At 43.5% G+C, this 13,542-nt stretch overlaps 1 protein-coding gene across 1 annotated transcript; it reads right to left on the bottom strand.

Moving 5' to 3' along the window:
* Positions 1 to 9,848: 9,848 nt before the first annotated feature.
* Positions 9,849 to 11,303, bottom strand: LOC131347216 (uncharacterized). The gene has a single exon (XM_058381177.1). The coding sequence runs from the start codon at positions 11,301 to 11,303 to the stop codon at positions 10,650 to 10,652; it is 654 nt and encodes a 217-aa protein (XP_058237160.1). The 3' UTR covers positions 9,849 to 10,649.
* Positions 11,304 to 13,542: the final 2,239 nt, after the last annotated feature.

Below are 13,542 nucleotides of genomic sequence, written 5' to 3'. Positions count from 1 at the left end.
TATTAATTTGGTCTAAGGTAGGTTTCAGTAAGACAAAGTGCGTCGAAACTAGAATCTGAGATCTGCTTGGGTGCAGGCCATTGGAACGGTAGAGCCTAAGATGCTCAAAAAACCACTTATAAAACCACTCTTCCACCAAGACCTGAGCTACTGTTTCAGCTCGCTGGTCCCGTGTAGGGACAGCCATTGCAAATTTACTAAAAACATTATAGTCATAAGGAGCATGTTTTCTTGTCCTGAGCACGAAGGCTCTAAGATAGTAAAATCAATAGCAAGGATCTTGCTTGGCTTTGAAGCTAGCAGATGACCCATAAAACCTTGTGCTGCTGGTGTGTTGTCTTTAACGCTCACATTGTTGGCACCATCAAACTATATCAGATGACATTTTTGGCCAATGACATCGCTGTCAAATTAACTCAGCAGTTCATTCAGCACCTTGATGTCCATGCTGCTGATGAAGCAACTTAAACCCTTCTTCTTTCAACATTTCAGGCAAAATTGACTGATAGCAACTTTCACCTCCATCAGGACAGAAAAACTTCCAATATAGAATGCCCTCCTGATCTACAAACTGTTCCTACTGTTGGAGCTGGTTAAACATTGGTCAGGCCTCATCAGACCCTGGACGGCGTCTTTGTTTCCAAAAGTTCAACACCATCCCAATGACAGGATCTGCCTTCTGCATAGAGCGCAAATCAGAATTAGTGTAGCATGGCAACACACTTACTGACATGCCCGCAAACCCTGTCCCTTCCCCTCTGCCTGCTGCAGTACTTCTGGGACACTGGCATCGCTCCATGTGCTGGGTGCATTACAGAAGCCAAAAGGCATCTGGTTACACTCAAATAGACTAAAGGGATACAAAACGCTGTCGTGGGCTTATCCTGATCTGAAACAGGGACCTGCATGTACCCACTAACTAGGTCTAGTGTAAAGAAACAACATGCTCTAGTTAATGAGTCTAAGTACTCCTCAATGCAAGGAAGTAGAAATTCATCTTTCCTCGTCTTGGCATTTAAATGGCAGTATTCTACAACAGGTTACATATGTAACCCGGTTCCCTGAGAAGGGAATGAGATGCTGCCTTATAACTGACGTTATGGGAACACTTTGTTGAGGAAGTGTGTCTGAAGCTCCATGTGCACACATGCCTTGGATAGGACACATGAAGGAGGAATATATATATATATATATATATATATATATATATATATATATATATATATATATATACACATATAGCAATATATATATATATATATATATATATATATATATATATATATATAAATAGATATAATATATATATATATATATATATATATATATATATATAGCAAGTCCATATAAGGGCATCTACATCACATCCATTCAGCTTGCCTTTTGTCTGAAGGAAGCACGAGAGGACACTCGGGGTGTGGCCAGCGATGTAGTGTCTTGTTCCCTTCTCAGGGAACTGGGTTACATACATAACCTGCTGTAGTTTCCTTTTGAGGGAACTCAACGCTGCGTCATGACTGACGCTGTGGGAATGTCAATACCCACGCCGCCACACACCGGTCGATGTCTGTCCCAGGGGCCGTGAGAGAGCACGAGTGGACCAGGAACAGAGCACCCATTAGCCCTTAGGGACCTGAGACCCAGGAGTGTGGTCCAGGTCCAGGTTGTAAAACCTGATAAAGGTGTGCGGAGAAGACCAGCCCACCGCAGCACAAATCTCCTGGAGATCTTTCCAAGATGGCGGTGCGGCAGTAGCATGCAGCGGCCACTCCGGAACCAAAATGGTGCTATTTCTTTGTTAGAACCTGAATTTCAAAGTGCATAGACACCAAAGACAGTGGTGTTCATGTATACGACTGCCAGACAATATTACAGCTCAGAAATCATGCAATCACTAACCTGCATGATGATGTACTCGGCAAACTTCGTGACCTCGGCTTGCTGCGAAGACCAGACTTCAGTCCTTGGTGTCGCCTGATGCCAGTGGCCAGGAGAGAGGACATTGCAAGTGGTGCTTGAGGAAGCGGAAGCGTGGAAAACGGGCGGGTGTCTGTGCTAGGCTAAAAACAGACCCAAGCCGGCCGGCATTCCCCTCCATCATTCTGTCCAACGTCTGCTCACTGGACAATAAATTGGACTATATCCGACTAAGTTCAGAGACTGCTGCATTTTTGTTTTCACAGAGATGTGGATCAGCGACAGAGTTCCGGATGCTAGCCAGGCTAACCCGTTTTGTGCCGACAGAAATGCAGCTCTGTGTGGTAAGCCTAGCAATGGTGGTGTGTGTGGTTACATCACCACAGAGTGGTGCAAGGACTCTGTGCTTGTGTCTAATTACTGTTCATCGCTAGTGGAGTTTGTGACTGTTAGATGCAGACCATTTTATTAACCACATGAATTCACTACCGCTTTCATTTTTGGAGTGTACATTCCCCCCAGTGCTAATGCTTAGGAGGCTCTGTGTGAGCTCTACGGAGCTATTAGCGAGCTGCAGAATGCTCACCCCGACAGACTGTTTATTATCGCCAGAGATTTCAATCATGCAAATCTCAAACAGTGCTCCCTAAATTCCATCAGCATGTGGACTTTGTGGCAAGAGGGGTAAACAGCTGGATCTTGTTTACACAAACCTTCCCGGCACGTATCGTGCAGAGCCCCGCCCCCACCTCGTCTACTCAGACCACATCTCTGTTATGTTGATTCCAGCATACAGACCACTTGTCAGACACTCTAAACCAGTTCTGAAACAGGTTAAAACCTGGCCAGCAGGAGCCATCTCTGCTCTTCAGGACTGTTTTGAGTGCACTGACTGGGACATGTTCAGGGAGGCTGCAACCATTGGTGACTCTATTGACTTGGAGGAGTACACAGCATCAGCGACCGGCTAGATCAGCAAGTGCATCGATGACGTAACTGTCTCCAAGTCCATCAACACACGCTCCAACCAGAAGTTGTGGATGACTGCAAAAGTGCGTGCTCTCCTGAAGTCAAGAGACTCCGCCTTCAGAGCAGGGGACACAGCAGCCTTAAAAACAGCAAGGGCCAAACTGTCCCGAGCCATCAGAGAGGTAAAGCACACACACCCCCAGAGAATCCATGGCCACTTTCAGGACAGCGGTTACTCCCGGCGCATGTGGCAGGGTATTCAGGCGATCACGAACTACAGGACAACATCACCTGACTGTGACAGTGATGCCCCCCTCCCAGATGCGCTGAATGACTTCTACACAGAACAATGTAACAATGAGGAAGACCATATCTCCTCCTAACGACCAGGTGCTCTGTCTTTCCACAGCTGACGTGAAGAGAACTCTATGCAGAGTTAACCCACAGAAGTCTGCTGTACCAGACAACATTCCTGGCAGAATGCTCAGGGAATGCAGAGCAGCTAGCTGATGTCTTCACTGACATCTCCCTGAGCAGCTCCATCATCCCGACGTGCCTCAAGACTATGACCATTGTCCCTGTGCCTAAGAAGTTTACAGTCTACAGTCCTGCCTCAATGACTATCGTCCCGTTGCACTAACACTAATCATGATAAAATGCTTCGAGAGGCTCGTCATGAGGCACATCAAGACACAGCTCCACCCTCACTAGACTTGCAGTTGTGTATCGTCCTAACCACTCCATGGACGATGCCATCACCACAAACCTCCATCTGGCCCTCCTGGACTATAAGGACATATGAATGCTGTTCATAGACTCCAGTTCAGCATTCAACACAATCATCCCTCAGCAGCTGATTGAGAAGCTGAGCCTGCTAGGCCTGAACACCTCTCTCTGCAACTGGATCCTGGATTTCCTGACTGGGAGACCTCAGTCGGGCCGGATCGGGAACAGCATCTCCAACACCACCACACCGAGCACTGGAGCTCCTCAGGGCTGCGTGCTCAGTCCACTGCTGTTCACTTTGCTGACTCATGACTGTGCAGCAATGCACAGCTCCAATCATATCATCAAGTACGCTGATGACACGACCATGGTGGGTCTCATCAGCAAGAACGGCGAGTCAGCATACAGAGAGAAGGTGCAACAACTAACAGCCTGATGTAATGCCAACAAGCTGTCCCTGAATGTCTACAAGACTAAAGAGATGATTGTTGACTTCAGGAGAGCACAGAGTGACCATTCTCCGCTGTTCATCGACGGATCCTCTGTGGAGATCGTCAAGAGCACCAAATTCCTTGGTGTTCATCTGGCAAAGAACTTCACCTGGTTACTCAACACCAGCTTTATCACCAAGAAAGCCCAGCAGCGTCTCTACTTCCTGAGGAGGCTGAGGAATGCCCATCTCCCTCCCCCCATCCTGAGAGAAGGACCACTGAGAGTGTCCTGAGCAGCTGCATCACTGCCTGGTTTGGGAACTGCACCGTCTCGGATCGCAAGACCCTTCAGTGGATAGTGAGGACAGCTGAAAAGATCATTGGAGTCTCTCTCCATTGTACAAAATTCTCTGTCTCTATCTCTCTCACACTCACTCACACACACACACACTCTCTCTCTCTCTCTCTCTCTCTCACCTGTGCGAACAAAATTATATTGCTCTTTACTTATTGCACTACCTCAACCCTTGTAATATTTCATCCGCTGCTATATTTTGTTTATTTCTATTTGCAATACCTCAACTGCTGCTACTGCATTTTTGCACAATGCGTATTGTCAGGCCGCTATATATATATATATATATATATATATACATATATATAGTATATAGCAGCCTGACAACAAATATATATTGTGCAAATATATATATATATGTTACAGTCATATATGTTATTAGTTACCTGTGTTTTTGTACATCATTTCATTTTATTTCATTTCATTTTTTTATTTTGCACATGTTCAGCGCTAAATGTCCTGTTTTGTTTTTTTTGTACTTATGTTATATGTGGTTGAAATGACAATAAAAGCTTCTTGAATCTTGAATCTTGAGAAGAACACCTCTATCCAGCCCTGGGGTGCAAGATCCTCCAGGAACTCCAGGCAGACGGGGGCAACCAACAGAGCCTGCAGATCCCCTACCTGTCTAAGGGAGGCCAAGGCTAAAAGCAGAGATGTCTTAAGGGTCAGAAACTTCTCTGAGGCTGACTCCATGGGTTCAAAGGGGGCTTCCACTAACCCATCCAGGACCACCGAGAGGTCCCAGGAGGGGAGGTACGGTCTGCAGGAAGGCCTCAGCTGCCTGGCACCTCGCAGAAAGCGAGAGACCAGAGGATGCCTATCTGGGGGGCACTGAGGACAAGGGCATGGTTCGCAGCAATGGCGACCACGTACACCTTTAACCCTTAGGGGTCGACAGCATCGTCGATGATGCCAATCACTTTTTTTCTCTTTGAAAGTGTTTTTGTAAATGAAATTACATTGTAGCAACCCAGACAAAAATATGTTCACAAATGGTAGACGGTTGTCTTTCTAAAAAGTTTATTACCAAATAAATGTTTGTTATTAAATTCATGTTAAAAATAAAAAACAAAAGTATGTCAAATTCTCATCTCCACACTCGCCGGAGACCTGCTCCACTCACATGCAAGATTTATGTAAACGACTCTATTCAGATGTAAGTAAATGCTAATTGCTGTGTTGTTTGGGGGGAGTGACGTGCTGATGCATTCCCATGTCCAACAGAATAAAAAGGTGTGTACAATTTCAAATAATAGTAACCATCATGCATTTTTTGCTGTTTGTGTCCAGCATCGAATAATTATTTGACCTTGAATGTCTGGAATGTGGAACTTCGGGGAAAAGGCATACAGATGCAGCCTTGGCCAGGTCTGTACCAGGGCATCCTGGCCTAGAGGGGCTGGATGAGAGAGGGAGTACCACACCTGACAGTGTGTTAACTCCTCTGAGGTGAACAGATCCACTTCCGCTCAGCCGTAAATCTGCCAGATGGTCTCCACCACCAGAGGGTGGAGCCGGCACTCCCCAGGTCTCGACAGGAAGTCTGCCTCCTCATTTATGTGTGGAATTGAAAATTGCTCTCAGCGAAAGAAGTCTGGTCTCTGCCCAGAGCAGGATCTGCTGCGCCAACTTGAACAGAGGGCGCAAACCCAGACCTCCCTGACAATTGATATAAGCAACCACACTAGACTGTGGTGCTATCTGTGCACACCAGCACATGGAAACCCCTGAGGTGTGGAAGAAAGTGTTTCAGTGCTACAAACACAGCCCTCATCTCCAGGCTATTTATGTGCAACAACAGTTGAGGGCCTTCCCAAAGACCGTGGGCAGGGTGGCTATCCAGGACCACTCCCCCGCCCAAAAGTTAGGTGTCCATCGAAGGAGTCCCGCGATCATGACACGCCTCTAGAGTGGGACCCAAGGTCAGAAACTGGGGTCTTCCACATGAGAAGGGTATGAAGTCCGCAGTGCATAACCCATATGGCGCCAAGGGGATAAAAGGCCACACCTCTGAACCAGAACTGGAACAGCCTCATGTGAATTAGACCCAAAAGTATAACATTGGCTGCTGCCACCATGAGGCCGAGCACTCTCTGCACCTTGCTGACAGAGAGGCTTCGGTATCTTCTGGGCCAAGATGAGCCAGTTGTACAGGAAATTAAGTACACAGATGTCCTGGAGACGCAGTGGCACCAGAGTAGCATCCATGCACTTTGTAAAAGTGTGCAGTGACAGGGCTAGACTGAAAGGAAGAATTCAATACTAGTAAGCTTCACCCCCAAAAGCAAACCTGAGGAACTGAAGGAAGAGGGTGTCTGCAGTGAAGGAATGACCAGGAAGTTGATGGTCTCATGGTGTTACTATCACAATCAGAGACTAGGACTCAAATGCACAATGGGGACAGTAACTGCAATAAAATAAGCACACAGGGGATGTATAACAGGCAAGGGCACAATACAAGGGCACAGTTGAGTAACAATTCCACAGGATAAGCGCAGGCTAAATAATCCACAAGTTTAGCATAGCACACAGAGCAATATATAAAATACTCAGTAGATAGTGGTAGTGGAAAGCCAAGAAAAGTATAGTCATTAAAGTCTTTAGACACAAAGCAGTGATAACAGGGCACAGAAGAGTAACTAATCCACATGACGAGTGCAGGCTAAATAATCCGCAGGTATAGCACAGCAACAGGCAAAGAAACAGTCGTCAGAAAAGGCGGGATGACTTACTGAGTATGTGGCAACCGAAAAGACCATCTGGCGATGAAAATGCATTCAGTGGCATCCTTATAAAGCACAAGAACAGATGAAATGGCTGCTGACCCAGAAGTGTGCATTGCGATAGCAGCTAACCTGGAAGTGCATGCTGAGGAACTCCTCAGATTTAACCCTTAGGAGTCGGCAATCCCGCCGGCGGGAATACTTGCATTTTTTTCTGGTAACCGTGAAAAGAACTTAAAATGCTCCGTCATTTTTGATCATACACATAAGTGTAGTACATCATTTGAATCTGTAAAGGGTCTACTTTTACATATATACACTCACAATATCCACAAAACATTGTGCTTTTGTAAAATAAAGAAAATATACAGGGTGCACTTTCAGCCATCTCAGTCTCCGTGAAAATATTTTTGAAATGGGTCACTAAAATGAACTGAAACTCCGCGAATACTGCACACACAGACATGTAATCTGTGTGAAACCAAGGAGAGGCACAGAATTTCTGTCGCACTTCATTATCTGATAATGACCTGAGTCAGGACACGCCCACACGCTATTCACAGGGAAAACAGTCTGGGTAATCTACATACAAGACCACGCCCCCGGACACCAGCTTGCTGTTGCATTTTTACCCTGCATATATGTTTTTGCACAGTTTTTTTTATCTTGCACTGTTTTACCGTAAATGTCTATTTTTTTTCCGATTTTTATTTTGCACTGTTCCTGTTGCAGTTTTACCCTGCATGTATGTTTTTGGACGGTTTTATATATATATATATATATATATATATATATATATATATATATATATATATATATATATATATATATCCTACACTGTTTTTGTTTGCACCATTTTACCCTGAATGTCTGTTTTTACACTTTTTATTTATCTTGAACTGTTCCTGGGATTCTTGCAAGAAAACTACAAACAAAGAAATATGTTTTTGTCCTCAAATTATTTTCTTGTAGCACTTTCCTCAGTCACATACCTGACTGAAAGGAGTAAGTATGCAGCTCATTATGCGGGTCTTTGTCTTCTCTGGTGTGAATTACAGCATTATTCATGATCATTCACACCTCCTCGCATATGGCCTTTCTAAACAAAAAGTGTCTTAGAAAATTTAAATGAATGTATTGTTTTCTGTGAATAAGTGAGCAGGATGATTGTCACATCATTTCGAGGTTTCAAGCCTCATACTCGATTTCTTCCACCACAAGGAGAAGTGCCTCTTAACATCATCCACCACCACCTAGTCCAGGAGTTACAGCTCATGGCTCATGTGGGTAGGACTCTTTCACAAGGAAGAAATCACCCTGCTTATCACCTCCCTCTGGCTAACCAAATTATCCTGTGCTTTCCCTGGCTAAGAGACCATAATCCACAAATTTCCTGGTCTGAGAAAGAAATTAGTCACTAGTCCCTCACTGCCAACTTCATTGTCTCAAACGGGTTCTACACATGCTCTGTCACCACCATACCTTGGTGGAAAGTCCCAACACCACCAGGTGCCTGATTATACTCAGGGAGTATCATGATCTTGAGGAGGTTTTCAGTAAAGAATGTGTTGCCAAGTTACCATCTCCATCACCCCTGGGACTGCGGCATTGAACTATTACCCAATACCCCCCATGATTCGAATCTACCCGCTATCTCACCCTGAGACACAAGCCATGGAGGAATATATCAAGGAGGCCCTGGCAGCAGGCTTCATCTAACCTTCCACATCCCCAGCAGCATCCGGGTACTTCTTTGTCGAAACGGATTACAATCATGCATAGATTACTGGGGGCTTAACTCCATCACCATAAAACACTCCATCCTGCTACCACTGGTATCTGGTACCAGCCCTAGAGCAACTCCAGGAAGCATGAGTATTCACAAAAGAGAGGTGGACATATGGTAAACCATGTTTATAACCTTACATGGCCACTATGAATACTTGGTCATGCCCTATGGATTTATTAATGTGGCAGCAGTCTTCCAGGCATTTGTGAATGACATCTTCAGAGACCTCCTGAACCAGTGCGTCATAGTTTATGTCGACTGCATTCTGATATGTTCCTATATAAGACTTATGATACACACATATTCCAAGTACGGCAAGTATTACAGAGACTGCTACAGTGCTGTTTCTATGTTACAGGGAAGAAATGTGAATTTCACAGGCACTCAATCTCATTTCTGCGATACGGCATGCATAGAGCGGGTGTACAGCAGAAATGGACGCCCCCACCAACTAATATAAAGGAACTGCCTCAAGGAACCGGGGAAACTCCACCCTGTTGTGTTCATGAGTAATTGCATTGTGACTACTATTTTGAAATAGGAACTCTGAACTGTGTAGTTAAACCGGATGTGATGTGAGGAAAAGAAAGAAGAAGTGAAGTGAGTTAATTAATAAACCGGATGGATGTTCGCTAATTCTGTCTCGTTTGCTTATTGATAATTATACTGCCAAATACCACACACCCCTGTGCTTTCTTTTTGAGAAAGCTACCACCAGCAGAGTCCAGGAGTTACTGTCTATAAAAGAGGCTGGAGGGACAAAACACCCATTTCAAGTTCAATTCAATTCAATTCAATTTATTTTGTATAGCGCCTTTTACAATGAACATTGTCTCAAAGCAGCTTTACAAAAGAAGAAAACAGAGAAAGGGGAGGAGAAAATGGAAAATAATAATAAAAAAATTAAAAAATTAAAAATAACTAATTAACTAGAAATAAGAATAAATTATTAAATTCTATAATTAGACTATTTTATCCTATTTTATCCCTAATGAGCAAGCCTGTGGCAATGGTGGCAAGGAAAAACTCCCTGGGATGGAAGGAAGAAACCTTGAGAGGAACCAGGCTCAGAAGGGAACCCATCCTCATCTGGGTGACACTAAACAGAAAATAATGTAACTGTAGCTGATTAATGTCCTTTCTACAACAGCAATCAATGACCCATGAGGAACTATTAGGTCATTGTAGTTTCTAAGGTCATTATTCAAAGTTCTTTGCTGTCACGGGCTGATAGATGAAATGGCATATCTGTGATGGTGTGAAAGTCCCCAAGTGGCTCTGTCCATGGCTGTCTCCTGGGCCACACATATCCATCCACAGCATCAGTGGGCACCATCAAGTGGCGAGACTCCGACCAGGGGTAGGGCAGCGGTCGCACTGGAAACTGGCAAACACTGGGAGCTCAGGAGTGGGGTGTATAGCTCCACAGAGAAGGTAGAGAGAGAAAGAGAAAGATATTAAGTTTCTGATCATGTGATGCTTAAAGACAATGTAGAATTATGTGTAAAGTGCAGACAGGGACTCCAGCAAGACTAGCTATGACACCATAACTAAAAGGGAGAGCCAGAAGGTCACAGACATGAAGGCTTCCCGGGACATAAAGCATCCAACCACTTCACAGTCAGCAAACCTGAGCAACTTGTGAGGGTGGTAAGGCGACAGCATCCAACACATCCCAGTACACCAAACACTCTATGCCCATGAACCTTCCTGATCTGCTCCTTTACCTAAGAAAACTATACATTAAAAGCTTGACTAAACAAATGTGTCTTCAGCCTAGACTTAAACATTGAGACTGTGTCTGAATCCCGAACACTAATTGGAAGGCTGTTCCATAACTTTGGGGCTTTGAAAGAGAAAGCTCTGCCCTCTGCTGTAGCCTTTGCTACTTGAGGTACTACCAAGTAACCAGCACCCTTTGATCGGAGTAGGTGTGGCGGATCATAAAAGACTAAAAGATCGCTCAAGTACTGCGGCGCAAGACCATTTAGTGCTCTATAGGTTAGTAACAGTATTTTATAATCAATGCGAAATTTGACTGGGAGCCAATGTAGTGTGGCTAAAATAAGAGTGATGTGCTCATATCTTCTGGTTCTAGTTAGGACACTAGCTGCTGCATTCTGGACTAACTGGAGCTTGTGTATGCTCCTACTGGAACATCCAGACGGTAAGACATTACAATAATCCAACCTAGAGATAACAAAAGCATGAACTAATTTTTCTGCATCATGAAGCGACAACATATTTCTTATCTTAGCAATATTCCTAAGATGGAAGAAAGCTACCCGAGTGATATTATCTACATGAGCTTCGAATGAAAGACCAGAATCAATAATCACACCAAGATCTTTTATTGCTGGACAAGATGAAACCAAAAGACCATCCACCATTACTCTGTAATCAGAAAGCTCACTTCTAACTGCCTGTGGTCATAGTACAAGCACCTCTGTCTTGTCCGAATTAAGCAGGAGGAAGTTAGTGGCCATCCAATGTCTAATGTCCTTTACACATTCTTCTATCTTAATAAGCTGGTGTCTCTCATCTGATTTAGCTGAAACATATAGCTGTGTGTCATCTGCATAACAGCGGAAGCTAATACCATGTTTACGAATAATTGCACCAAGGGGTAACATATATAGGGAGAAAAGCAGTGGACCTAAGACAGAACATTGTGGAACACCGAACTTAACCTTGATATGCATAGAGAAGTCACCATCTAAATCTACAAACTGATAACGGTCAGTCAAATAAGACCTGAGCCAGGAGAGGGCTGTTCCTTTAACACCAACAACATGTTCTAGTCTATCAAGTAGAACAGTGTGGTCAATGGTGTCAAAAGCTGCACTAAGATCGAGTAACACCAGTAGGGAGACACAACCCTGATCAGAAGCCAGTAACAGGTCATTTACCACTTTAACCAGTGCTGTCTCTGTGCTATGATGAGGCCTAAATCCTGACTGATACATTTCATAAATGTTATTTCTATGCAGGTATGAACATAACTGCTGTGCTACAGCCTTTTCTAGGATCTTGGCGATAAAGGGCAGGTTTTTACCGGTCTATAGTTAGACAGCTGACAGGGGTCGAGGTCCGGTTTTTTAATCAAGGGTTTGATAACTGCTAGCTTAAAAGATTTAGGCACATAGCCAGTGCTTAGAGAAGAATTAATTATTTTTAGAAGGGGTTCAGTAGCTACTGGTAATATCTGTTTAAGGAAAGATGTGGGTAAAGGATCTAGGATGCAGGTAGAAGATTTTGAAGAAGAAATTGGTGAAATTAGATCAGGCTCTTGAAGTGGAGTGAAGCACTCTAAGCTGTGATCAGAAATAGCTATATTATCTAAAGGATTATCTATCAAATAATATGGTTTTAAATTACTAGTCTGAATTTTTTGCCTGATATTGTCAATTTTTTCATTGAAAAAATTCATGAAGTCATTGCTGCTAAATGTAGATGGTGTGCGCTTTTCTACAGTGGTTATACTCCTAGTTAGTTTTGCTACAGTGCTAAATAAAAATTTTGGAATGTTTTTGTTATCTTCGATTTGGGCAGAGAGATACGCTGATCTAGCAGCACTAAGAGAATTTTTGTATCTCAGAAGGCTTTCCTTCCACACAATCTGGAATACTGCTAATTTAGTTTGACGCCATTTACGCTCTAGTTTCCTAGCTGATTGTTTTAAAGCTTGTGTGCGGTTGTTGTACCAGGGTGCTAGTTTCTTGTCTTTAATTTTTTTCCTTTTAAGTGGAGCTACAGTGTCTAGGGTGTTCCGAAATAATGACTCCAAGTAATCAGTCGCCTGGTCAAGTTCTGTAGGGTCAGAAGGTGAACCAATCATGTGTGATAATTCTGGGAGACTATCGGTAAATCTCTCTGCAGTAGCAGACGTAAATATACGCTTCATACGGTAATGTGGCAAGTTGCGCATCTCGTGACTAAGACGCATTCTAAATGAAACTAGATAATGATCTGAGATGGCTTCCGACTGTGGAAGAGTGACTGTTTTCTATATTTAATCCAAATGTAAAAATGAGATCCAGAGTGTGACCTCCATTATGAGTGGGTCCTATTACATTTTGATTAACACCTAATGAATCTAAGATGGATACAACTGCTGTTCTCAGAGGGTCTTCTGGCTTATCAAAATGAATGTTGAAGTCTCCTACTATTAATGCTTTGTCTAAAGAAACAACAAGGTTTGAAGTAAAATCTCCAAATTCACTAAGGAATTCAGAGTATGGCCCTGGGGGTCTGTAGATAACAATTAGTGGAATTGACTCTGTGAACTTATTATTAGTACTTGCATACGTTAGGTTAGTATAAAGAACTTCGAATGTGTTGAACTGATGACTGGGTTTTTGTGTGGCGCTTAGCTTATTATCATGAATAACTGTGACACCTCCTCCCCTGCCTGTTAGACGCGGTTGATGTATATAGCTGTAGCCAGGTGGACAAGCTTCATTTAATGTTACATACTCGTTTTGTTTAATCCATGTTTCTGTTAAACAAAGAACGCTGAACTCCTGATCAGTAATCAGTTCATTAATAATAAGTGCTTTAGATGAAACAGATCTTATATTTAACAGTCCTAGCTTCAGATCAAAGGTGCTGGCTGTGCATTCACTATCA

Source organism: Hemibagrus wyckioides, linkage group LG26 (genome assembly GCF_019097595.1).
Source record: "Hemibagrus wyckioides isolate EC202008001 linkage group LG26, SWU_Hwy_1.0, whole genome shotgun sequence".
NCBI classification, from domain to species: domain Eukaryota; kingdom Metazoa; phylum Chordata; class Actinopteri; order Siluriformes; family Bagridae; genus Hemibagrus; species Hemibagrus wyckioides.
Note: the sequence above shows the minus strand (reverse complement) of the source record. Positions and strands in the feature narration are given on the sequence as shown.

What these genes read in the sequence shown, in the direction of transcription:
- LOC131347216 (XM_058381177.1), bottom strand. Translation starts at nt 11,303, where the DNA reads ATGGTGGATGGTCTTTTGGTTTCATCTTGTCCAGCAATAAAAGATCTT.